We start from the raw sequence: 22369 nt of genomic DNA, 5'->3' as shown, positions 1-22369 counted from the left end.
CTTCGCGCCCCGGCAGTGCCGGGAGGGCTCAGGGCCCCTCCACCCCCCCACGGGGACCGGGGAGGCCCCACGGCTGGAGAACGGGGCCTGCCCCTGCCCCACGGCCTGGGCACGGTGCCCAGTCCGGCCCCGGGGAGCCGGCAGCGGCTGTGGGACGCGGTGCGGCGGCCGTGCCGGGACAGGCTGCAACCCTGCCTCGGTGCGTCCTCTTGCCCCCCAACCCCCATATGCTGCAGGGTCGAGCCCTGGCACACCATACGGACGGCAGGGCAGCGTGAAATGGTGCCTTTATTGCTCCCACCCCACATAAGGTCCCGCTGGCAGCGTGGCAGCGAGGAGCAGGGCTGGGCTGTGCACAGCACCCGGCCCCCCGTGCCCCAGGCAGGGCAGGTCAGGGAGATCCCCCACTGCCCGGCTTCTTCCAGTGCCGCCCTGGCCCCTGGCTCGGCTGTGCCATCTCAAGGGGCTTCCCCAGGTCCCGGCTCTGCTCTGGAGCAAGTCCCTGTGTGGAAATAAAGCTGCTCCTGCCCGGGACAGCACCTCCGCTCCCGGCCCCAGGGACCTGGCGGGACGCTCGCTCTGGCCCCCTACAGCACATCCTGTGGCCGGGGGCCAGCCCCGCTTGGGCCCCTGCGGTGCGGCACCCACAGCTCCTACCCAGGGCACCCACAGGCACCCCTCCTGCCGCCTCAGTCAGCACGCTCAGCCGAGCCCTGCACCTCCATGATGGGCCCCTGCCCTCACCAGGGGGGCTGCACCCAGCCCCACCGGCCCCGCAGCAATGCCCAGCTCAGCCCCAGCGTGGGCGCTCAGGTGCCAGCAGCCACCCCAGGGGGCTGGGGTGGGGGGCTGTCCTCCCCAGCCCCTGCCTCCAGCAGCCGGTGCAGGAGCCCCCCCACCCTGCCCCGGTGGCAGCGGTGGGGGGCCGGGGAGCTACCCCGCAGGGCACCCAGCAGCCCAGGCAGCTGTTGGGGCAGGCGGTAGGTGGGCAGGGGCCGGAGGGGCCTGGGCACATCGCGGGGGCTGCAGAGCCGGCTGAAGTAGGCCAGCACCCAGCCACCACTGCAGCCTGCAGACCCCAGCTCCCCGTGTAGGCAGGCCATGGCCGCCCCGAAGATGTCGTGGGCGTCTCCGGGGGTCCTGCCGGCTGCCCCAACCCGCCACCGGCGAAAGAGCCGGGCGCTGCCCCGGCTCCAGAGGAGGAGGACGGTGCCACGCTGGCGGCCTACGCAGCCCCGCTGGGCGTAGACCCAGGGCAGGGCACCCGCCTGCCCCACGCCACCTGCTTCCCACAGGTCCAGGCGCACGTCGCAGCCCAGCCCCGTGCGCAGCCGTTCGGCCAGGGCGCACACCAGCCCCAGGTGCTCCTCTGAGTCCGGCGAGTACAGCAGCAGCACGGGGCGTCCGCCTGGGGCACCTGCGGGATGGAGAGGACAGAGGTGACAGCCCTACCCCAAGCCCCTCTGGCATTCCCCGGGGACACCCTGGCATCCCCCAAGGGCATCCAAGTATCCACCACACTGCCCTAGGACCCTCTGCAGCCCATGGAGCCAGCACCCCCTGGCACCCCAGCCCCATGGCCACCGCACCCCCATCCCACAGCCCCCCAGGGTGTCCCTCACCGTCAGCCGGCCTCCAGGCACCACGGCAGTTGAAAAGCAGCACGGTCACCACCAGCCCCAGCGCCAGCGCCAGCCCCAGCAGCCCAAAGTGCCTGCGTGAGACTGGGAGAGGGGCAGTGAGGGGGGGGTGTCTGCCCACCCCCACGACCCCCCCCAGGACTCCCCACTCACCGTCGGGACAGAGCAGCTGCTTCCGAGCGAAGTGCACATCCGAGCGCCACACCTGGGGAAGAGGCGGGGTGAGGGGGGGGACAGGTTGGTGTGTCCCCCCCCACGGTGCGGGTGCCAACGCAGGGGTCACCTTACCAGCACGCAGCTGCCCAGGACGTGCACCGGCAACAGCAGCGCCAGCTCCCCTGAGGCAGAGCCCTCTGGCTGCAAAGCACAAGGGCAGGGTCAGCGTGGGTCAGTCCCCGCCATGTCCCCCCCCCAGGCCCGTGACATTCACCTGTGTGACGGTGTAGAAGGGGGCCTCGGGCTCGCACTGCCTGCCACGGCGCTGGCAGAGGGCTGCGCTGAAGGCTGCAGGGACACTGGAGGTGAGGTGCAGGTGCAGCTGCAGCCCCCGGACGCTCACTGAGACGTTCCAGGCGGTTTCTGTGGAGATGCAGGGGGGCTTGCGGGACATCCGAGGGCATGAGGGGTGCGAGGGACCCCGCAGCAGGGCTGTGGTCAGCCCAGGGGTGCCCCCCACCTGTGGGGCTCACCTGGCCGGTGGGGACACTCCACGTGGCTGCTGTTCCCGTAGGAGAACTGGGAGGAACGGGGATCAGTGGAGGGGCTAGGTGAACTGCCATCACCCATCGCTGCCCCCCAGCCCCTTCCCAGGCAGTGCCCACCCACCCGCGGGGGCTTACCCGGAAGCAGAGCTGGGGGTGCACGTCCACCTTGTCCAGCGTGTATGCCTGGAACGGGCATAGAGCACGTCACCGTCCCCAACCCACACAGCCCACGGGCACCCCAGTGGGACCTTGGGGTCCGGTGGGTGCCCCAATCGGGGGCACAGCCCCGCACCACTCCAGGCTGGCGCCCTGCGGTACCCTGAGACCGGGACCCTTCACCTGCTCCTCTTCACTGGCCGTGGAGTTGGGGACATCGTGGCAGGGCGCAGTCTCGGCTGCCGCCTCCCTCCAGCACAGGGTGGCCCGGGGGTGCAGGGGGCAGCTGGCGCTCAGCACCATCGCCATCTGGTCCTTGCTGCTGGCGCTGTAGTCGTGGAAGCGCACCGAGGACCACAGCTCGGGGCCGTCTGCGGGACACCGCGTCAGCGGGCTGTGGGGATGGCTGGGGGGCACCCCTGGGACCAAGCTCCCCACCCCACAGGCACTCACAGGCATCGGGCTGGTCACGGAAGGGGCAGCGCTTGCTGCGCGGGCTGTCGTGGTGGGGGTAGGAGGCCTGGGGGAGCAGAGCGGCGCGGTCAGGGCAGGATGTGCCCCCACCCCGCCTCTGCCTGCCCGTGCTGCACAGGCAGAGAAGGGCTCGGAAGCTGCAGGGGAGGGCGACGCACCTCGATGCACAGGCAGGGCACCAGGAACTCGTACGGCAGGGAGATGTGGCGGCCCCCCGGCACCAGCACCTGCGGGCACAGAGGCAGCGTCAGCTGCGGGGGCAGCATGGCGGGCAGCCCGGGGAGGGGACAACCGGAGCCATTACCTGCCGGTGGAAGGGCCGGGGCAGCTCCTCGCACTCCAGGGCCAACTGGTGGCACAGCCGCACCATCAGGGCAGGGCCCTCGGGCACCCACACCTCGATGGCCCGCGCCTCGGGGACCCAGGAGTGGGTGAAGACGGGCCCTGTGGAGCAGGTGGGGGGGGTCAGCCGGTGCCGGTGTCCCCCCGGACGCCCCCCCGGGATCCCTCCCAGCCTCACCGGGCGGCTCGGCGACGACCAGGCGGCTGCGGCTGAGGGCCAAGCCTCGGTCAGGGATGGTGCGGAGGGAGACGAGGACCTGCCGCCCGCTCTCCGCCGGGAAGCAGTCGAACCGCACCTGCCACTGCGGGGAACGGAGTGGATGAGTGGGACGCGCCACCCCGGCGTCCGGCCCCACGGTGCACCCCAGACTCACCAGCGAGCTGCCAGGCGCCCGGTGCCGTCGCCACACCTGCAGCCAGCCGGCCCGGTTGGAACCCAGCTCCAGGAAGTTGAGCTGCAACCCACGGACACCACCGAGCTCTGTGAGAAAGCGGCGTGGGGTGCTGACACGGGTGGGAGGACGAGTCGCCCCTTTCCCCCCCCACCCCCAGTCCAGAGGTGCCCGGCCCAGCCACCCCTGCCCGTACCTGCGGCGGGGAGGGCCAGGCGCACCCGCAGGCAGGGCTGGCAGGGCTGCGAGGGCAGGCACAGCCGGGCCCTGCTCAGCGCCAGGGCGGGCGGCTTCAGCGGGGGCCCGGGCCCGGGCCGGGCCGGCCGGTGGCAGCGGGGGCGGCTCAGCGTGCTGTCGGCTAGCGGGGGTGTGGGGGGGAGAAAGAGCAGAGAGGGGCTGCCGTGCGCCGGGGGTCCCGCCTACCGCCGGCACCGGGAGCCCCGGGGAAGGGGGAAACCCCGGAGACCGGGAGCCCCGCCGCCCTTCAGGAGCCGGTAGCCGCGAGCAGGGGGAAGGCCCGGAGCTCGCAGCCCGGCCCCGATCCCGACCCCGCCGCTACTCACCGGTGGCCCGGCACTCCTGTAAGCAAAGAGACGGGGGTGAGCGCGGTGCCGCCCGCCGCCCCCCCCCCCCGCTTTCCACCGCCTCCCCCGGCCCCCCCCCCGGTGCTCACGAAGTTGGCGGAGACCCGGAGGCGGGTGACGGCGGCCCCGGCCCCGGGCAGCACCAGCAGCAGCGCGGCGGCAACGGCGAGCAACACCGGGCGCCCCATGGCCGAGGAACCGCCGCCGCTCCCCGCCCCGCCCCGGGCCGGCCCCGCCGCATTCCTCCGCCGGCACGTGCGGCCCCGCCGCTTTCTCCCCCCGCCCCGCTGCCAGGCGGCGCTTCCTGCGGCGCAGACACGCGTGGGAGCGTGGAGGCTGCTTTATTTCCATAGAACAACACGCAGAGGAAAGGGGGGGGGGCGGTGGTGGGGACCCTTCACGGCCCGGGGGCCGCCTCCCCCCCCCCCCCCCCCATACGCACCCAGAGCCGTATCGTGGCTCAGACACACAGGTTGGTCCCCGCGGACCCCCACCCACCCACCGGAGCTGCGCCAGCGCCGCCCCACGGGGCCCGGCTACGGAGCTCCAGCCCTCGCGGAGCCCACCCGTCCCCGCTCATTTCTTCTTCTTCTCCTGCGTGCTGGTGAACCAGGAGTCCAGCAGCTTCTTGCTGTAGTAGAGCTGCCAGCCGTGCACCTGGGCGGCCACCACCACCACCAGGTACATGACGGAGACAGCAGAGAAGCCAAAGATGAAGCGGTAAGCTTTGCCGTGACGATAGAGCTGCTGCGCCATGGGGAACATCTCCATGGCCCCGTAAATGAGGGGAGCCACGGAGAAGAGGCCGGTGCTGATCATGGAGAGCACCAGGTAGCTGATGTTGTTGCGGGGGAAGGAGAGGAGGCCCAGGAGGGACGGCAGGATGCTGAGCAGGTAGGGGTACTCCCACTGGTAGGGCATGGCTACCTGGTCGTGGGGCAGCAGCTTGAGGTGCCCCACGCACATCTGGGCCAGCAGCAGCAGCCAGATGCCCACATGCGTGTAGATCAGCTTCTTGATCTCCGACTTGAGGGCCACGCTGGGGGAGAGAGCGCGGGGTCGTCAGGGCCTGCCGGGGGGACGCGGCCCGGCCCCCACCGGGAGCCCTGGGGGAGGCCGCCGGGTCCCCGCGGCGGCAGGACACCCACCTCATCTGGTAGTGCGAGGCCACGCGCTCCCGGTGCTGGAAGTCGCTGCCGTCGGTGCCGGTGGCGCGGGGACCCCCGCGGGAGGCCATAGTGCTACCCTGGGGAGGCACAGCGTGAGGCGGGAGCGGCCCCCCCCCCCCGCTCCCCCGGGGCGGCTCCGGGCTCCGCCCGCAGCCGCAGGCTCTAGCCCCCCGGGGACCCCCGCCTCCCAGGGACAGGCCCCCGTGACAGCCCCGGGACCCCCTTCCCGTGACTGCCCTGCCCCCGCCCGACCCCCCGGCACAGCCCCCCGGGCACCCCCGCAGGTGACACCCCCGGGACCCCCACCCCGCCGGCCCGGCCCGCCGCACCCCACCTACCAACGGGACGCTCTATCCGCTCTTCCGCCTATCTATGGCCACGGCCGCCGGCTCTGAGCGCCTAGGCGGCCGCTCTGCGCGCCCGGAGGCTCGGCTCTATGGCCCTGGCGGGGTGCCCACCCCCGCCTCGGCCCTGCCTCCGCGCAGGCGCAGTACCGCCATGGCGGGCGGGGGCACCGCCGGGCGCGTGCTGGCGCGCGCCGCGGGGTCAGCGGCGGCGGGGGGGGGGAGCCGGGGGCGCGCGGGTGTGGGGCGGGCGCGCGCGCGTGTACGTGGGGAGTGGGCGCCCGTGGGTGCGCGGGGGGCTGCGGTGGCAGATGGGGGTGCACACGGGTGGGGGCGCATTGGGGGTGAGCCCAGAGGTTGTGGGGGGCGTGTGCGCATGGGGGACACGCGTGGGGTTGCACGCGCGTAAGCGCAGAGAGGCTGGGGGGGTGGGGGTGCAGGCAGACGTGGCTGTGGGTGCAGTGACACGCTGGGGATGGGGGGCGGTGGGTGTGGGGTCAGATTTGGGGACACGCTTGGGGCTGTGAGGACACGAGGGGAGGTGACTGGGGGGGTGTCCCACGCGTGCCTCCCACCCACTCCAACCCCTCGCAGGTGGGGGCGGCCGCTGGCCCCCAAGGAGACGCTGGGGCTGCTGGAGGCTTCTGTGGTGCACCGGCAAGGTACCCGGGGGGGGGGGTGGGGGGTGGAATGTGTTTGCATGCTGGGGCTGGGGGGGGGGGGGGCCGCATCCTGACCAACCATGTCTTCACCAGGAGCCCTGCTGGCGCTGAGCAAGCCCCCCGGCCTGCCTGTCCTGGGTGAGTGTGGGATGGGGTGGGGCGTGAGGTCTGGCTTGGGGAGGGGGGAGCACCAGCAGGCGCTGATCCCCCCTCTCCCCAGGGCGCCCCGGGGAGCTGAGCCTGGTGTTGCTGCTGCCGGCGCTGAGACGACGCCTGGGCCTCCCAGCTGAGCTCCACGTGGTGAAGGCTCCCGCCAGGTATGGTGCGGGGGGTGTGGGGTGTGGTGTGTCCCTGGGTTGGGGAGGGTTAGGGGGTGCCAGCCCCCCACCCCACTCTGGGGCTCAGAACTCCCACGACCCTCAGGGAGTGTTCCGGCCTCGTCCTCCTGTCCAGCTGCCACCGCGCCACCGAGCAGCTCCAGCGGTTCTTTGCCGATGCCCGTCGGAGAGGCCAGTACCCCGTCACGTACCAGTGAGTCCCTGGGACCCCGCCGTGCCCGCACAGGGGGGGGCCGCGTCCCCTCCTCACCCCCTCTCCCCACAGCGCCGTCACCGTGGGGGTCCCAGCGGAGGCGGAGGGCGAGATCCGCACCGGGCTGCGCTGGCAGCAGCAGGGTGACACCACCGTGGTAAGGGGGAGCCGGGGTGCGGGGGGGAGGTACACCGAGGTGTGTGTGTGGGGGGTGCTGAAGGCTGTGCTGCCGCAGGTGGTGCCGGTGCCGGCTCCGGGACGCCGCAGCCTGGCCAGGAAGGAGGTGAAGAGCACCCTGACGCACTACCGGGTGCTGGGGGCCGCAGGGGGCTGTGCCCTGCTCCAGCTCCAGCCCAGGACAGGTGAGTGGCCCCCCAACACCCCACCCTGTGCCCTCCCCTCACTGCTGGCACGGTGCCACCCACACCTGCCCCCTCCCCCTCCCCCCCGTGCTTCCCCAGCCTTCCCGGAGCAGCTCCCAGTGCACCTGACGCTGCTGCTGTGCCCGGCCCTGGGCGACCACAAGCATTCATCCCGTGTGGGCAGGGTGCTGGGGGTGCCTTTCCTCCTGCCCCCCGAGGCTGCCCCGACCCGCACACAGGTATGTGGCTGGGGTGGGTGCTGGGGGCTCAGCACAGCCCCCAGGGACCCTGCTGAGCTGCCCTCCCTGTTGTGTTACAGATGCTGGACGAGGAGCTGCTGAGCCGGCTGGGGCTCTCCCCGCAGCAGCTCCACCGCCTCCCGCTCCACCTCCACCTGCAGCAGCTGGTGCTGCCCGAGGGCCCGCTCTGTGCCCCCCCGCCACCCCCCTTCCTGCGCACCTTGCGCCGCTTGGGGCTGCCCGGGCCCCGGGAGCCCTCTGCAACCCGCTCCCCTCTGCCACCCCATTAAATCCTACCTGCCGCCGGGGTGGCTCAGTGCCCATTTCTTTCCTTGACACGCACGGGACCCGTGCCCCCAGTCCCCACAGCATTGCTGCGGGCACCAGCTCCCCCTAAGCAGAGCCGGTGACAGCAGCCCTGCCACCGCCCCCATGCCTGACCTGGTTCCCAGCACCGGCGTGCGGCGGTGTCACCACCGCCACGGCTCCGTCTGGCAGGTGCAACCGCAGGCAGGCAGGAGCGGAGGTGTCTTTTCCTTCCCACTCTCTGCCCCCGGCCGAGGAGCTGCCACGGCAGCCCTGGTTCCTGCCCGCAGCCCCGTCCCGGGTGCCCGTGCCCTCCCGCACACAGAGGGGCAGAGGCAGGCTCCCTGTCACAAACATGTTTTGCAGCCTCCGCGGGGGGTGGGCTGGGTGCCCCCACCCAGTGCTGGGGTCTGGCTGGGGTGAGGGGGAGCTGGGTGTCTCCGTGTTGCCCCGGCTGGAAGGGGCAGGGTGCTGTACCCTCCTGGGTGTCCTTCAGTGTCACAGCTCTTCTGCCCGCCCCGGGGACCTGCCGTGTGCCTCCTCCCCGTAGCGGGGCTCGGCTGCCCCGGGCAGGGGTGCGGGGTCCAGGCACAGGGTGCCAGTCCGGGTGGGCGCAGCACCCTGGCAGGAGGGGAGGAGGGGGGCCGGCCTGGAGGTCCCCAGGGGCTGCCAGGGGCTCCCCAGGGTGGTGGGACGGGTGCCCTGCCCAGGGGACGGATGCTAAGCTGGGGCAGAGCTGGCTGGGGCTGCCTGAGCAGGTGGCTGAGCTGTGGCAGCCCCCTGCTCCTGGCACAGCAGCCTGGGGTCTGCGGTGGTGCTGGGGGGACAGAGCCAGGGGGGCAGCGATGGCTCCATTGCTCCAGAGGAGCCGGCTCCCCCCGCCCTGCCCCTGGCTGGGGGACTCGGGTGGCTCTGCGCCAGGGGCTGGGGTGCACAGGGGGCTGAGGGGCACGGGGTGCAGCAGCGGGGGGTTTGCCCCTGGATTGGTGCTGTGCCGGCTGGGGCTTCCTCAGGGAGCAGCCTTCCACCATCAGCTTCAGCCCCACATACAGAGGCACGGGCACGGCCGCCTGCAGAGGGACATGGGGGGGGGGAGTGGGGGCTCAGGGTGCCCTGGGGGGTGCTGGCCCCGCAGCCCCCCCCAGCCTACCTCCTTGTAGATGAGCTCAAAGGCACCAGTGGGGCAGGTGGGGTCATTCCTGCGGTCGATTACCACACGCAGCGTGTCCCGCTGGACATCAGCACACAGCCGGCTGGTCACCGCCGAGGAGGGGGCCATGGTGGGGCTGGCATTGATCTCCAGCAGCCAGGGCTGGCAATCCTCTCCAAAAACAAAGTCGGCCCCGTAGAGCTCGAAGCTGCCCTTGCGGGACCCCACCAGGTCCTGGGCGCTGCGCAGGGCACTCACCACCGCCGCCTTCATGCCAGGAACCATCACCTGGTGCCAGGCGTCCGCCTGCCCCACCTGTGCCAGGTACGCCTGGAGCTGTCGGCAGGACCAGGTCTGGTCGGGGGGCAGCCGGGGGTGCCGACTCCGCGCCGGCCTGTACCGCTTCTGGATGGAGACGTTACAGAGGTGCCGGGCGCTGGGGTGGGGAGAGCAGGACTGGGTCAGCGGGGTGCCAGTGGGTGCCGGGGTACCAGGGTCCGGCACAGGGGACACTCACGGGTCCAGGCGGCGCAGGGAGAAGGGCCGGGAGCAGAAGCGCAGGTAGCTCTCGCGGTAAAACCAGACGGTCAGCGGGTTCCAGTCGGTCACCAGGAACCATTGCCGGACATCGAATTTGGTGCCAAAGATGAGCAGCGGCCGCTCCACGTACTTCTGCACCACCCACTCGCCCGCCTCCGCCGAGGGTGCCGTGCAGCCCCCTGCCAGCCGCAGCACCTCCTCCAGCCGCACCGTGCAGACGATGCCTGGGGGACGCGGTGATGATGGGACCACTCCTCGGTGGGGAGCCTGTGCCCCCCGCTTCCCCCAGCCTTACCCCTGCCGCGGGATTTGGCGCCGGGCTTGAGGATCCAGACGTTGCGGTCGCCCTCCATGCCGAGCTGGGGCAGCCGCCCCCCCAGGTGCTGCAGCAGGGCCCGGCACTGCTCCTGCTGCACCCCGCTCAGCGCCAGACCAGCCCCCTCACTGCGAGGGGATGCGGGGGGCTCAGCACCAGCCCCGCCATGGTGTCATCCCCCCCATCCCGCTCGGCACTCACTGCACCACGCGGTAGTAGTCCTGTCGGAAGCGGTCCCAGCCAGCACCCGTCATGCAGGGGGACGGGGGGTCCCCATCGATGTCCTGGTGCCCCAGGCTGCCCAGGTGCTGCCTGCAGACCTGCAGGGCCTCCTCCACCAGCTGGGGGGACCCTGGCCCTGCTGTGGATGGCATGGGGTGAGGGACATGGCTCCTGAAAACCTGCTGTGCCACCCTCGGGGCCAAAGCACAGAGCCTCCCCATGGGATGGGTGGCTTTGGGTGCGTAGGGATGGGGGGGTGGGGGGCAGAGCACCCATAAAGTGAGCTGGTGGGAGGGAGTGTGTGTGTGTGTGGGGGGGGTCCCAAGCCACAGTCCCCAGCAGAGGCTCAGCCCCCAGACATATCCCTGACCCTGAACTCCCCATTGTCCCCCCACCCATGCCTGGCCCCACGCACTCACCTGGCCCCTTGCTGGATTTTGGGGACTGCTCCGTCCCTGCCGGCATGTCCCCAGCCCTCTCCAGGGCCACTTTAAGCAGGCTGCGAGCTGCCGTCAGGTGGAAATCCTCTGCAAGGGGGGGCATCGTCCCCACCAAGTCCTGCACAGGGCACGGGGAGACTGGGAGCACGGGGTGGGGGGGCGGACAGGAGGGCAACAGCCCTGTGGGGGTCATACCAGCCCCGAGCTCACCGATGAAGGCTTGTCGCTCGTCCACGGCCCCCAGCCGGTAGCACCGGGGGAAGAAGGCGTCGGGGTCAGCTTGGTCGAACCAGGGCAGGTTTCGCAGGTTGAGGCACAGCCCCTCCTGTTTAGAGAAGGGTGGCAGCCCCCACTGGACTCCCCCCACCCCTGTTGTGTCATTTCCCCCCCGCCCCAGGGGCTCCAGGCTCCCACCTTGGTGGTGAAGGCGCCCACCCGGGCGTAGTGGTTCACCACCTGGTCCTGCCGCAGCAGCCGGCAGTCAATGGCACCGTGGCGGTTCGTCCAGATGAAGTACGGCACCTGGTCCCGCACCAGGCTGGACTGTGGGAGGGAGGGGGCTGGGGTGAGGCTCAGAGCCCCCATCCCACCCTCGACCCCTGCCCCAGGCTGTACCCTGTGCCTGGGGGTCCCAGGGGAAGGGTACTGGGGACCCCAGCAGAGCTCAGCCCAAGCCCTCTCAGCTAACCATGAGGTCATGGATGCCATCGGGGTCCTCATCCCACCGCTCTTCCTCCTCCTCCTCCTCCTCGGGCAGCCATGGGGAGCCCAGGGGCTCTGGGGTCCCCAGGGAAGGCTGAGCCCCACAGCATGCCAACCCCAGCTGGGTGTCCAGCACTGGCCCCCCCTGCTCAGCACCATCACTTTCCTCCTCCTCCTGCAGCTGCTTCTCCTGGCTGCCATGACGCTGCTCCGGCCGGCTGCCCACCCTGCCCGTGCCAGGGAGCTTCTTCTCCACCCAGCCCCGGGCCCGCAGCAGGCGGCGGATGACGGGGTAGGGGCCCTGCACCATGAAGATCTTCTTCTCCTGCGGAGGGACCCTAAAGCTCAGCTCTCACCCTCAAGCCATACATGCAATAACGGCACGTTGGGGGGGCTGTGAAGTCAGACCCCTCACCTTGATGGCCCTCTCCACGTGCAGTCGAGTGAGAGGTGGTGGCAACCGCGGTGGCTGGTGGTGGTGGGTGCTGCCTGCCCTGTGAGGACAGCCCGGGCTGAGCCCCGCCGGCCCCACGTCTCCAGTCCCACGGGGTGGGCAGGGAGGGGGAGAAAGCACCTACCTGCCTGCCTCTGCCTGCCTGAGCCAGGGGTCCCTGGCACGGCATTCACCGCCCCGCTGAGCCTCATATGTGTCCTGGCTGTGCTGCACACCCCCTGGGATGCCACGCTCCCCCGCTGTGCCCTCATCCCCAGCCTGGCAGGCCAGGGGACAGCTGGGACCCCCTCCTGCTCCAGCAGTGGCCCCCCCAACCGAGCGCTGCCCCTGGCCGGGGCGGGGGCTGTGTGCCTGTGGTGCTGCTCTCCCTGAGGCACCGTCCCACGGCGGCCTGAGGGTGAGGGGAGCTGCGGGTGGCTCTCCCTCCCCCAGGTGCCAAGTGCGTCCCCCATCCCCTTGCCCCGCTGGGGCCCAAGGTGGGGGTCCAGCGCGGGATGCCGCCCCCCAACCCCAGCACCACTGTGACGGCAGAGCCCGAGACCCAGCCACCACACTGGCTCCACCGCCCCAAAGCGAGGACAAACACCGAACCCCCAGTCCCACGCCTGCAGCCCCCTCCCACCTCGTGCCCACGTCCCCCTGCCTACAGCCCCCTCCTAAAACCTCACAGCCCCCCTGCACCCCCCCAAACCCCTTCGTGCCCCACACCCAGAGACCCCCCTGGCAAGCCCCTTGGTGCCCCCCAGCTCCCCTTCAAACCCTCCCGTACCCCCTCCCAGAGCCCTCCCTTCCCACCCCCGGCCCTGCCCGCACCCTCGGGGCCACCCCCGCTGTTTGCGGTTGCCACGGTGCCCCGCCAGGCCCCGCCCCCCTCCCGCCAAGCCCCGCCCCCCTCCCCAGCCGGTGCCGCAGGTCCCGCCGGTGCGACGGGAGGGAGGAAGGAGGCGGAGGCGGTGGTTACAGCAAACGAGACCGTTTAAAAAACGAGACGAGACAGGGGCAGCGACCGGGGCCGCTCTGCCGCAAGCGGGGGCTGCTCCCAGCACGGCCGCCCGGCCCGGTGAGGGGCAGGGGGGTCCCGGCCCGGCCGTCCGCAGAGGGTGAGGGGGAAGCGGCAGCAGGCGCAGGCACGGTGCCCGGCGGGCACAAGCATTGGGGAGCCACGGGGTCCTGCACCACGGCCTAAAACTGAAAGGCGAGAGGAGAAGACAAGCGGCCGTCAGTCCCTGCCCGCGGGTGCTCCTCCAGCCCTGACCACCCTTCTCTGTCAGCGGGGAGGGACGCTGAGGGCAGCCGCCGCTCACGGAGATCCATGCTCAGCTTCTCCCGGGCACCGCGCGTCCCATCGTGGCAGCCACCGAAAGGGCCACATCCCCCATGACTGCTGCCTGCCCCCAAGCATGCTCTGGGTGTCTTAAAGCTGGCACTTCACAAGCAAAGGGGGTACACGCACCCCTGGGCATCCTCCCCCCCATCCTGGAGAGGTTCCCTGGGTAGAGCGTCCCAACCGTTCCCGCAGACGGGACGAGGGGGCTCTGGGCACAAGGGCCACACTGGCTTTGAGCCCCATGAACCCAACTCCCAAAATAAGAGACCCATCTCCTCCCGGTTCAGAGCCTCACGTTCTTGAGGAACTCCTCTGCCACGATGCGGGCCCTGGCATTGACAGAGAGCTTCATCTCACTGATCTCCTTGTCAATCTCCTCCATGAAGTGGATAACAAAGTCCACCAGCTTGTGCTTGTACATCTGCTCCGTGTGGAAGTTTGTGATCAAGAAGCTGATGTCATAGCCCTGGAGAAGAGAGAAGCACCCTGGGGACGAGCACTCAGGCCACTGACCACGCGGCCTTGCATCCCAGTTCTGCACTGGTGACCCCCCCCAGTGCCAGGAGCAGAGCCGGGAGCTGCTCTGCCATCTCACCTCCACAGGCTTCCTGCGCAGGATGAAGAAGTTCTCGGCCCTCATCATCATGAAGCGCATGAATTTGTGGCACAAAATCTTCTCAATTTCATCAGCCTGGGGAGACAAAAGGGAAGTGAGGCTTCCTCCGCACCAGGTGTGAGCTGCCAGCCCACTGCCTGCACCCCCCAACTCACCTGCTTCACAGCGATGCTGACGCGCACAGAGTTAATGGAGCCCTCAATGAGGACCTTCTCTTTCTCATTCCTGCTGATGATCACGGGCTGCAACAGCAGCTCTTTGCTGCTCCTGCAAGCAGAGAAAGGGCAGGACTCAGAAGGAAGCATTTACTGGTCAGAAACAGGGACAGGGAGTGCACAAGCAGGGAGCCACAGGGATCACAGAGGTGCAGAGTTTTTGCTTCATGCTGCGACAGAATGCTTTCTGCCTCCTGGAAGCATCCATCCCCACGGCAGATCCTCCCTCGCTCCCAAGCTGGATCCCCCTCCTCCCTGCAGTTCCTCGGCTCCCCGCCAGCACCAGCCCGGTGACTAAGGGGAGGCAGCCGGTGGGTGCGGAGGCCTGCCCGGCTGCACCCGGGCTGCCCAGCGAACCAGCAGGGACCGGCCAGCGGCTCTCCCAGGACAGGCAGTCCGGCCGGAGCAGGGCTTCACCGGTGCCCGCCACCCCCCCCCGCCGCCGCCGCCGCCGCCTCGCCCCCGTACCTGACTTCCACCTCGGGCTTGTTGTGCCGCTCCACCACCTGCGAGGAGAAGTTCTCCAGGCACAGCGCGGCCTGCAGCGTGGCGCGCACCGCGTTCAGGTACGGGCGCAGCGTGGCGGTCTGCGGGGACACGGCGGCGTCAGCCCCGAGCCCGGGTCCCGCCGCCTGACCCCCGCTGCCGTCACCCCCCGCCCCCTCGTCCCCAACCACCGCCGCCCTCCCGGCCACGGTCCCCTCATCCTCATCCTCATCCTCGCCCGCCGCCGCCCCCCCAGCCCGGAACCCCCCGCCCTACCATGGTGGCGGCTAGGGTCTGGTCCCGGCAGGCGGAAGTGGCCGTCCTCTCTTCCGGGATGCGTGGGACCTCTCACTGCGGCGGGAGGGGGGAGATGGGAGGCTCCTGCTTCGATCCGAGGGCTCGGGCGACGGAGGCGAAGGCGCTCCGCGGCACAGAGCGAGGAGGCAACGGCGGTGGAAAGCGCATGGGGCGGCGGCGGCCCGCGGCGGCGGCGGGATCTCGCACGGTCCCCCCCGCGCCCCGCCGTGTTTGGTACGCTCCTGTCAGCACTTCCATATTAGGGAAGGGCGATGGAGAGCGGGCCGGACCAATGAGCGACAGGCGCTGGGCGTGCCTGGGCCAATGGGGGAGCGCGGGGCGGGGCTCCCGCCGCCGACGGGGGCCGGAAGGGGCGAGCGGTCTAGGCCCGGCCCGGCCCCGCGGCGCTTCCCCCGCCCCGCCGGCCGCCCTCGGGCCTCCCGCGGCCTCCCCAGCGCCCCGGTGCAGAGCCCCCGGTGTCCCTCAGCGCCCCGATGCCGCCCCCCGCCTTGTTCCCCTCAGCGCCGCGGTGATCCGCTTCCCCCGGTTCCCCTCAGCTCCCCACTGATCTCCCCCCCGCCCCGGTTCCCCTCAGCGTCCAGGTGCCCCCCGGATCCCCGTAGCCCCCCCGCTCCGTTCCCTTTCCTCTCACCTTCCCCTATCCCCGGTTCCCCCGTAGACCCCCGGTTCCCCTATAGCTCCCCGTACCCCGCTCGGTTCCCCCATAGCCGACCCCCGCCCCCGGTGCCCCCCGGTGCCCCCCGGTGCCCGCCGCCATGAGCGAGCTGAAGGACTGCCCGCTGCAGTTCCACGACTTCAAGTCGGTGGACCACGTGAAGGTGTGCCCCCGGTACACGGCCGTGCTGGCCCGCTCGGAGGACGACGGCATTGGCATCGAGGAGCTGGACACGCTGCAGCTGGAGCTGGAGACGCTGCTCTCCTCCGCCAGCCGCCGCCTCCGCGTCCTGGAGGCTGAGACCCAGGTGCCGGGACCGCAGCCGTAGGGGTGGCTCACTGTCCCGCTCCTTCCCACCGAGGGGGCTGCCTCCGGTCTGCCCCTGCCCAGCGCCAGGTGCAGGACCTGACAGAGCATCGCTCTCTTCCAGATCCTGACGGACTGGCAGGACAAGAAGGGTGATCGGCGGTTCCTGAAGCTGAGCAAGGACCACGATGTGGGCACCTCTGTCAAACACGGGAAGCCCAAGAAGCAGAAGCTGGAGGGCAAAGGCGGCCATGGGACCGGGCCAGGCCCTGGCCGGCCCAAGTCCAAGAACCTGCAGCCCAAGATCCAGGAATACGAGTTCCAGGATGATCCCATTGACGTGCCCCGCATTCCCAAAAATGATGCTCCGAACAGGTGCGTGGGTGTTGGGTGGGCGTTGGGATCATCCATCTCCTTCCTTGCAGCACCTGGCACGAGGGTTGCCTCCAGCCCGAGGGAAGAGGTGCCCCAGAGAGAATGGGGGAGGGGGGTCAGCTCCCACGGGCTCCCCTGCAGCTGTCCCTCACGGTTCATCGATCCTCGCAGGTTCTGGGCATCGGTGGAGCCGTACTGTGCCGATCTTACCAATGAGGAGGTCAGAGTCCTGGAGGAGCTGCTCAAGCCACCGGAGGATGAGGCCGAGCATTACAAGGTGAAAACTGCTGATCCCACCTGCTGCCTCCTGAGCCCATCCCCAACCCTCTCTCCCCGTTCCCTCCTGGCCCTCGGCCACTCGGTCCCCTCCTGTGCCTCACAGTGAGTGATCCTGCCTGGGGATGATGCCGTGGTGCTGGGAGGCGAGGGGAGGGCTCCAGGAGCTGTGCTGAGCCCTGCTCTTGCAGATCCCGCCCCTGGGGAAGCATTACTCCCAGCGCTGGGCCCAGGAGGACCTGCTGGAGGAGCAGAAGGATGGAGCCCGGGCGGCGGCAGCTGCCGACAAGAAAAAAGGCGTCCTGGGGCCGCTGACCGAACTGGACACCAAAGGTGCCCCTGTCCCCCACCTGTCTTTACCCGGGGGGGCTGTGAGCACCCGCACCCAGTGGAGCTGAGCCCTGGCCCCTTGCCCTGCACCCTCGAGGTAGAGGCTGCCCTGCCCCACTGCTCACCTCTGCATGTTTGATGTTGTTTTGTTCCCCCTCCCGCTTCCGCCCAGACGTTGATGCCCTGCTGAAGAAGTCGGAGGCCCAGCATGAGCAGCCAGAGGATGGGTGTCCCTTCGGGCCCCTGACACAGCGTCTCCTGCAGGCCCTCGTGGAGGTGAGGGGGCTCCGTGGGGCTATGCCTCAGCCTGGTTCTGTGGGGCCGGGCCATGGCCTGGCTCAGTGGGGCAGCAGTGCCACGGTCTGTCATGGTGACCCTTCCCTTGTGCTCCGCTCACTAGGAGAACATAATTTCCCCTGTTGAAGACTCCCCCATCCCTGAGATCGCAGGCAAGGACTCAGGAGCCGATGGTGCCGGCACATCTCCCCGCAGCCAGAACAAGCCCTTCAGGTGAGCAGCTGAGGTGGCCCTGGAGCTCGGCGCTGCCTGTGGGTACGCCGAACGTGCCGGTGCCTTCCTTGCCCTGGCAAGTTGCAGGAAGGAAAGGGCGCGTGGTGGGCAGCAGCCGCTCTCTGTCCTGGCAGCGTCCCCCACACCAAGTCGCTGGAGGGGCGGATCAAGGAGGAGCTGGTGGCCCAGGGCCTGCTGGAGTCAGAGGACCGGCCGGCCGAGGACTCGGAGGACGAGGTGCTGGCCGAGCTGCGCAAGAGGCAGGCCGAGCTGAAGGCCCTCAGCGCACACAACCGTGCCAAGAAGCATGAGCTGCTGCGGTGAGAGCGGGCAGGGAGGTGTTGCGGGCAGGGGGCTGCCCGGCAGGGACTGACACCCCAGTGTGTGTCCCCTCTCCGCCTCAGGCTGGCCAAGGAGGAGCTGCACCGGCAGGAGCTGCGGCAGCGCGTCCGCATGGCCGACAACGAGGTGATGGACGCCTTCCGCAAGATCATGGCCGCCCGGCAGAAGAAGCGCACGCCCACCAAGAAGGAGAAGGACCAGGCCTGGAAGACCCTGAAGGAGCGGGAGAGCATCCTAAAGCTGCTGGACGGGTAGAGGGGGCCGAGGACCTCCCCCCCGTCTGCCGTGGACCTCAGCAGCCGGAGGTGGCGGCCATGCCCCTGTCACCCACAGGTTGCCGGCATGCCCGCACCCTGCCTGCGCTTACGCTGCCAGTGTGGGACGGGGGTGTCACAGCCCCCCACATGCCCTGGGCCTGCTCAGCCTTCCCACCCGGGTGACGCATCCCCACTGCTGTCCCCTCCCTGCACGGGGCTGTCGCTGACCCAGTCTGGGGACCCTGTGGAGAATGGCCCTCCCCGGCCGGCGGCTTCCGCTCCTGCCTCCAACCCTCCCACCCCCCGCTGCGATCCCCCAGTTATTCTGGGAGGGTGACATCAGCCAGGCCACTGCGGGGGGCGGATGTAGTGGTTGCTGCGGTATGGCTCCCACGGTTCCCTGTCCCTCCCCACGGCCCCGGCGAGGGGGGGCGGCGGCCGGGCTCTCCCATGTACCGCTGGTTTCCGCTGCCGTGCGCGGGCAATAAAGGCAGCCCGGTGCAGGCGATGGTGTGGTGGCCTCGGGGACGCCGTGGGGCAGAGCGGTGGGGGGGTGTGGGGGGGCGGGGGCTGTCCCGCAGCCCGCTGTTGGGGGGCACCCCACGCGTGTCCGCCCAAGAGACCGCGCTCGCATCCCCGCGCTAGACGCCTGCCCCGCCCCGCCCGACGGCCGCCTGCTCCGCCCACCGCCCTGCCATTGGCGGCGGTTGGGCGCGGCCACGCCCCTCCCCCTGACGTCAGGGCCGGCCGCTGCCGCCGCCGGGAGGAGCCGCCGCTGCTCGGCGCGGGGCCGGGGCCGCCGCAGCGCCGTCGGTAAGGGCGGGGCCCCACGCGCGGAGCCGGTGCCCACGCGAGAGCCCAGCTGACGGCGGTGGAGGTGGGGGGGGGGGAGGGTGGGGGCACCGCCACCGGGTACGCAGCCCTGTCGCCACGCGTGTCCCGCCCGGCGCGGCTGTACCAGGTGACACGCGTGGGGGAGGCGTGAGTGGGGATCCCCCCCAAGCACCCACGCGTATGCTTCTGCCCGTCCCGTTGCCCGCCCGCCCCGCGCCTGCCCTATGAGGCGGGTGCGGGCGGGCAACGGGAGGGGCACAGTGTGTAGTCCCCCCGTGGGGGCACCCCACGCCAGGAGTTCCGCGCGTGACGGGGGCGGGGGGGGGGGGGCTGGCCGTGGGGCTGGAGCAAAGGCACAGAGCTTGTTCCCATCACCCCATGATGACAACCATCGATCACGTCCCCTTGGTACCCCCGTCATTCCCCCACACACATCCCAACATCCTTATGGCATCTTGGACGACACTCCCCCAACCCCGCTCCAGCACGCCGACGTCGTGTCCCCACTCGTGTCACAGGTGGGAGTGGGTGGCCCCACAGGGCACCATGCCGCTGGGGCAGGATGGGCCCAGCTGGAAGAAGAGGACCGAGGACATTCGGCGCATCTACGACTTCCGTGAGGTCCTGGGCACGTGAGTCACAGGCGGCGGGAGGGGGACAGGACACCGGTGACAACCCACTCGCGGTGCCGGATCTGACCCCTCCGGCTTTGCCAAATCCGCTGCGTGGAACCGCGCCAGCTCAAATATTGGCCCAAGGCTGGGCTGGCACACGAGGCCCTGCGCAGCTGGGTACGGGCAGGGGTTTGCGGTGCTGCCTGCCCTGCCCGCCACCTCCCTCTGCCGCTGGCCGGTTCCCCGTGCCGGCAGCCATGCCGAGGGTGCCCGGTGGTGGTCCCCCGGCTGGGAGAGGGGTGCCCGGCGGTGCCCAAAGCACCGTAAGGCTCTTAGGCTGGATTAGCAGGTTAATTACGGCAAGGCTTAGGGCCCGGTGGGGCGCGATCAGGCCACCCGCCACCTGCCCCACCTGGGCACCACCGATGGCTCTGTCCCGGCTCCCGCCGGGCACCTCGGCCTTCAGGTGGTCCCCGCACACCTCCCGGCGCAGGGCACGGTGGCCCTGCTTGCCCTGGATGGCACGGCACGGGGCTGCCAAAACCCACCCAGGGGCTCGGCCCTGGCATGGCTCAGCCCCGGCTGCCTGCAGCACCACGGCTTTATCCTGCCTGATAAGGGGACGGTGCAGCCGCGCCAGGAGGGCCAAGGGATGCCGGGCGCTCCATCCCCGCCAGGGCCCATGTCCGGCCGTCCCAGCGGACGGCTCCCGCTCGCTTTTCTCCTATAAATAGCTGGACTTTCTGCCCGTCACTATAGCAATCGTGGCATGGCGGCAGCGGCAGCTCCGGCCAGCGGCACCCCCTGCCCCGCTCACCCCTCATCCCGCCCCCTCCCCCCAGGGGGGCCTTCTCGGAGGTGGTCCTGGCGGAGGAGAAGGCGACGCGGAAGCTGGTGGCCATCAAGTGCATCGCCAAGAAGGCGCTGGAGGGGAAGGAGACCAGCATCGAGAACGAGATTGCCGTCCTCCACAAGTAGGGGCTGTCCCAGTGCTAGCGTGGGTGTCCCGCTCTGCACCCCCCCCAGCAACCGGCATGGCTCCCCGCTGCCAGCACCCATCGCCGGGCGTTATCGGCAGCGCCCAAAATAGCCGGCAGCGCGTGATGCCCCGTGGGGCTGAGCCTGGCTGCTCCCTGTCTGGTGGGGGCCAGGGTGGGGGGCAGCTGGAAGCCCCCTCACCCTGCTGTGCCCCCCCCCAGGATCAAGCACCCCAACATCGTGGCCTTGGATGACATCTATGAGAGCAGCACCCACCTCTACCTCATCATGCAGCTGTGAGTCATGTCAGGGGGGGTCCAGAGCGGCTCGGAGTGGGGGGGGGGGGGGCCGAGCTGACTGGCGCTGCCCGACCCCGCAGGGTCTCAGGGGGGGAACTCTTTGACCGCATTGTGGAGAAGGGCTTCTACACCGAGCGGGACGCCAGCGCCCTGATCCGGCAGATCCTCGACGCTGTCAAGTACCTGCACAACATGGGCATTGTCCATCGTGACCTGAAGGTGAGCGGTGGCGGGGGGGGACACACACAGCCCCCCGTCGTGGTGGCGGGGAGGGGACCCCGGCGTCACCCCTCCCTGACCCCCCCCATCCCTGCAGCCCGAGAACCTGCTCTATTACAGCCTGGACGAGGACTCCAAGATCATGATCAGTGACTTTGGGCTGTCGAAGATTGAGGGTTGCGGCAGCGTCATGTCCACAGCCTGTGGCACCCCCGGCTACGTGGGTGAGCGCCTGCCATGGGCTGTCACCACTCTGGGTGTCGGGTTGGGGTCCCTCCCTGGGGGTTGGGGGCCCCCCTTACCCCTGCCGTCCCCCCAGCCCCAGAGGTGCTGGCGCAGAAGCCCTACAGCAAGGCAGTGGATTGCTGGTCCATCGGGGTCATCGCCTACATTCTGTACGTACCCTCCCTCCCGCCCCCTCCCCTCCACAGGGGTCCGGCCCCCTGGGACCACCCGGGGCCAGCATCCCCCTCCCCACCGCCCCCCCCAGGCTTTGTGGTTACCCCCCATTCTACGACGAGAACGATGCCAAGCTCTTCGAGCAGATCCTGCGGGCCGAGTACGAGTTTGACTCGCCCTACTGGGACGACATCTCAGACTCGGGTAAGCCGGGACCCCCCCCCCCTCACCGGGGTGCTGGGGGCTGGGATTCCGGCAGTGTTGTGGTAGCTGGGGGGGGTGGTGGTAGGCACAGGCGCTGATGGCTTCTCCGTGCCCCATCCCAGCCAAGGACTTCATCCAGCACCTGATGGAGAAGGACCCCAGCAAGCGCTTCACCTGCGAGCAAGCCCTGCAGCATCCCTGGTAAGGGGGGGGAACCTGCCACTCTCTGCCCCCCCCGACTCACTCCATGGCAGCTGTGGGGCACGGTGGGCCCCCGCTGACTCCCCCCGCTCCTGCCACAGGATTGCTGGGGACACAGCCCTGGACAAGAACATCCACCAGTCGGTGAGCGAGCAGATCAAGAAGAATTTTGCAAAGAGCAAGTGGAAGGTGAGCAGGGGATGCCGGTGGGGGGATGTGGGGGTCGTTGGGGGAGGGGGTGCGGGGGGGGCCCCCTGTGCCAGATGACAGACGCTGTGGGGTTGGCAGCAAGCCTTCAACGCCACGGCGGTGGTGAGACACATGCGGAAGCTGCAGCTGGGAACCAGCCAGGAGGGCCCTGGGCAGACAACTCCCACCAGCCCCGGCGAGCGGCTGGCGGGGGGCACCAGCAACGGTGAGCCCCGACCCCCCCATCCCCATCCCGCAGGTCTTGGGGCTGCCGCCAGGCTCTCACCCCACTTCTCCCCGCAGGGTCGGACTGTGGGTGCCTGCCTGTGAGCAGAGCTCAGCGCCTCCCACCAGACTGACCACGGCCCCACATGGCCGCATCCTGGGGGTGCTGCGGAGGGGGCCGGGGGGCGTCCAGCCCTCCCATGGACACAGTGTGGGGTGGGGGGCCCTGCAGTGCTGGAGCCAGGGAGGGGACGGTGTGGGGGCACCCTGCCCTGCTCACCCTGGGCGTGTGGGGCTGCCCCCCACCGCAGGCTCACAGCAGAGCTCTGCGTCGGGGCAGGGGCAGCCCCCAGGACCCCCCCAGCTCAGGGCTGCATCCTGGGCCCCCTCCCACACCCCTTCCTTCCTCCCCACGCCTGCCCTGGCACTGTCGTCCCCCCCCAGCATGTTTAAGGAGAATTTTCC

At 70.3% G+C, this 22369-nt stretch overlaps 6 protein-coding genes across 9 annotated transcripts; 3 read left to right on the top strand and 3 right to left on the bottom strand.

Moving 5' to 3' along the window:
• Positions 1-34: 34 nt before the first annotated feature.
• Positions 35-4525, bottom strand: IL17RE (interleukin 17 receptor E). Its single transcript, XM_049826554.1, has 16 exons — positions 4382-4525; positions 4272-4287; positions 3905-4066; positions 3691-3797; positions 3495-3618; positions 3279-3418; positions 3133-3201; positions 2954-3020; positions 2684-2871; positions 2480-2527; positions 2330-2375; positions 2071-2219; positions 1929-1997; positions 1794-1845; positions 1623-1724; positions 35-1417 (listed from the first exon to the last, which is right to left on the bottom strand). The coding sequence occupies exons 1-16, from the start codon at positions 4478-4480 to the stop codon at positions 810-812; spliced, it is 2046 nt and encodes a 681-aa protein (XP_049682511.1). The 5' UTR covers positions 4481-4525; the 3' UTR covers positions 35-809.
• A 136-nt stretch (positions 4526-4661) lies between these two features.
• JAGN1 (jagunal homolog 1) lies at positions 4662-5887 on the bottom strand. Of its 2 annotated transcripts, XM_049826252.1 has the most exons (3): positions 5800-5887; positions 5441-5538; positions 4662-5331 (listed from the first exon to the last, which is right to left on the bottom strand). In XM_049826252.1, exons 2-3 carry the CDS (start codon positions 5527-5529, stop codon positions 4869-4871), a joined length of 552 nt encoding a protein of 183 aa, XP_049682209.1. In that variant the 5' UTR covers positions 5530-5538; positions 5800-5887; the 3' UTR covers positions 4662-4868. The 2 variants fall into 2 exon arrangements, with proteins under 2 accessions (XP_049682209.1, XP_049682208.1); XM_049826251.1 differs by lacking the exon at positions 5800-5887 and having other exon boundaries at positions 5441-5709.
• RPUSD3 (RNA pseudouridine synthase D3) lies at positions 5834-7902 on the top strand. Of its 3 annotated transcripts, none has more exons than XM_049826247.1 (9): positions 5834-6006; positions 6400-6467; positions 6561-6605; positions 6688-6784; positions 6921-6998; positions 7071-7155; positions 7234-7360; positions 7460-7599; positions 7680-7902. In XM_049826247.1, the coding sequence occupies exons 1-9, from the start codon at positions 5834-5836 to the stop codon at positions 7887-7889; spliced, it is 1023 nt and encodes a 340-aa protein (XP_049682204.1). In that variant the 3' UTR covers positions 7890-7902. The 3 variants fall into 3 exon arrangements, with proteins under 3 accessions (XP_049682204.1, XP_049682203.1, XP_049682202.1); XM_049826246.1 differs by having other exon boundaries at positions 6891-6998; XM_049826245.1 differs by having other exon boundaries at positions 6873-6998.
• A 4-nt stretch (positions 7903-7906) lies between these two features.
• On the bottom strand, positions 7907-14732 carry LOC126049925 (tubulin tyrosine ligase 3-like). The gene is made up of 16 exons (XM_049827056.1): positions 14650-14732; positions 14356-14474; positions 13828-13939; positions 13652-13747; positions 13352-13522; positions 11854-11987; positions 11691-11769; positions 11262-11600; positions 10988-11116; positions 10784-10898; positions 10553-10711; positions 10113-10272; positions 9891-10039; positions 9573-9819; positions 9056-9491; positions 7907-8975 (listed from the first exon to the last, which is right to left on the bottom strand). The coding sequence occupies exons 1-16, from the start codon at positions 14650-14652 to the stop codon at positions 8253-8255; spliced, it is 3171 nt and encodes a 1056-aa protein (XP_049683013.1). The 5' UTR covers positions 14653-14732; the 3' UTR covers positions 7907-8252.
• Positions 14733-15439: 707 nt separating this feature from the next.
• TADA3 (transcriptional adaptor 3) lies at positions 15440-18293 on the top strand. The gene is made up of 8 exons (XM_049826243.1): positions 15440-15653; positions 15777-16027; positions 16199-16304; positions 16495-16636; positions 16806-16909; positions 17034-17143; positions 17278-17463; positions 17548-18293. Exons 1-8 carry the CDS (start codon positions 15447-15449, stop codon positions 17738-17740), a joined length of 1299 nt encoding a protein of 432 aa, XP_049682200.1. The 5' UTR covers positions 15440-15446; the 3' UTR covers positions 17741-18293.
• A 166-nt stretch (positions 18294-18459) lies between these two features.
• CAMK1 (calcium/calmodulin dependent protein kinase I) lies at positions 18460-22359 on the top strand. Its single transcript, XM_049826244.1, has 12 exons — positions 18460-18555; positions 19095-19208; positions 20033-20164; positions 20390-20464; positions 20548-20686; positions 20784-20910; positions 21006-21081; positions 21177-21289; positions 21412-21490; positions 21592-21679; positions 21779-21905; positions 21983-22359. The coding sequence occupies exons 2-12, from the start codon at positions 19123-19125 to the stop codon at positions 22036-22038; spliced, it is 1098 nt and encodes a 365-aa protein (XP_049682201.1). The 5' UTR covers positions 18460-18555; positions 19095-19122; the 3' UTR covers positions 22039-22359.
• The last annotated feature ends 10 nt before the right edge of the window (positions 22360-22369 follow it).

Source organism: Accipiter gentilis, chromosome 23, assembly GCF_929443795.1.
Source record: "Accipiter gentilis chromosome 23, bAccGen1.1, whole genome shotgun sequence".
Classification (NCBI taxonomy): Eukaryota; Metazoa; Chordata; class Aves; order Accipitriformes; family Accipitridae; genus Astur; species Astur gentilis.
This window is presented reverse-complemented; position numbering and strand designations above follow the sequence as displayed.

Excerpts from the sequence above, each read along its gene's own strand:
- IL17RE (XM_049826554.1), bottom strand. The coding sequence starts at position 4,480 with ATGGGGCGCCCGGTGTTGCTCGCCGTTGCCGCCGCGCTGCTGCTGGTG. Across the intron at positions 3,798-3,904 it reads CCTGGCCCTCCCCGCCGCAG|AGCTCGGTGGTGTCCGTGGG; the intron begins GTACGGGCAGGG and ends GCTTTCTCACAG. Across the intron at positions 3,619-3,690 it reads GGGCGCCTGGCAGCTCGCTG|TGGCAGGTGCGGTTCGACTG; the intron begins GTGAGTCTGGGG and ends CGTTCCCCGCAG.
- JAGN1 (XM_049826252.1), bottom strand. The coding sequence starts at position 5,529 with ATGGCCTCCCGCGGGGGTCCCCGCGCCACCGGCACCGACGGCAGCGAC. Across the intron at positions 5,332-5,440 it reads GCCTCGCACTACCAGATGAG|CGTGGCCCTCAAGTCGGAGA; the intron begins GTGGGTGTCCTG and ends TCTCTCCCCCAG.
- RPUSD3 (XM_049826245.1), top strand. The coding sequence starts at position 5,834 with ATGGCCACGGCCGCCGGCTCTGAGCGCCTAGGCGGCCGCTCTGCGCGC. Across the intron at positions 6,468-6,560 it reads TTCTGTGGTGCACCGGCAAG|GAGCCCTGCTGGCGCTGAGC; the intron begins GTACCCGGGGGG and ends TGTCTTCACCAG. Across the intron at positions 7,156-7,233 it reads AGCAGGGTGACACCACCGTG|GTGGTGCCGGTGCCGGCTCC; the intron begins GTAAGGGGGAGC and ends GTGCTGCCGCAG.
- LOC126049925 (XM_049827056.1), bottom strand. Across the intron at positions 11,117-11,261 it reads ATGGCATCCATGACCTCATG|TCCAGCCTGGTGCGGGACCA; the intron begins GTTAGCTGAGAG and ends TCCCTCCCACAG. Across the intron at positions 10,899-10,987 it reads TGGGCGCCTTCACCACCAAG|GAGGGGCTGTGCCTCAACCT; the intron begins GTGGGAGCCTGG and ends TTCTCTAAACAG.
- TADA3 (XM_049826243.1), top strand. The coding sequence starts at position 15,447 with ATGAGCGAGCTGAAGGACTGCCCGCTGCAGTTCCACGACTTCAAGTCG. Across the intron at positions 15,654-15,776 it reads TCCTGGAGGCTGAGACCCAG|ATCCTGACGGACTGGCAGGA; the intron begins GTGCCGGGACCG and ends GCTCTCTTCCAG. Across the intron at positions 16,028-16,198 it reads AAAAATGATGCTCCGAACAG|GTTCTGGGCATCGGTGGAGC; the intron begins GTGCGTGGGTGT and ends CGATCCTCGCAG.
- CAMK1 (XM_049826244.1), top strand. The coding sequence starts at position 19,123 with ATGCCGCTGGGGCAGGATGGGCCCAGCTGGAAGAAGAGGACCGAGGAC. Across the intron at positions 20,165-20,389 it reads GAGATTGCCGTCCTCCACAA|GATCAAGCACCCCAACATCG; the intron begins GTAGGGGCTGTC and ends GCCCCCCCCCAG. Across the intron at positions 21,082-21,176 it reads GGGGTCATCGCCTACATTCT|GCTTTGTGGTTACCCCCCAT; the intron begins GTACGTACCCTC and ends CGCCCCCCCCAG.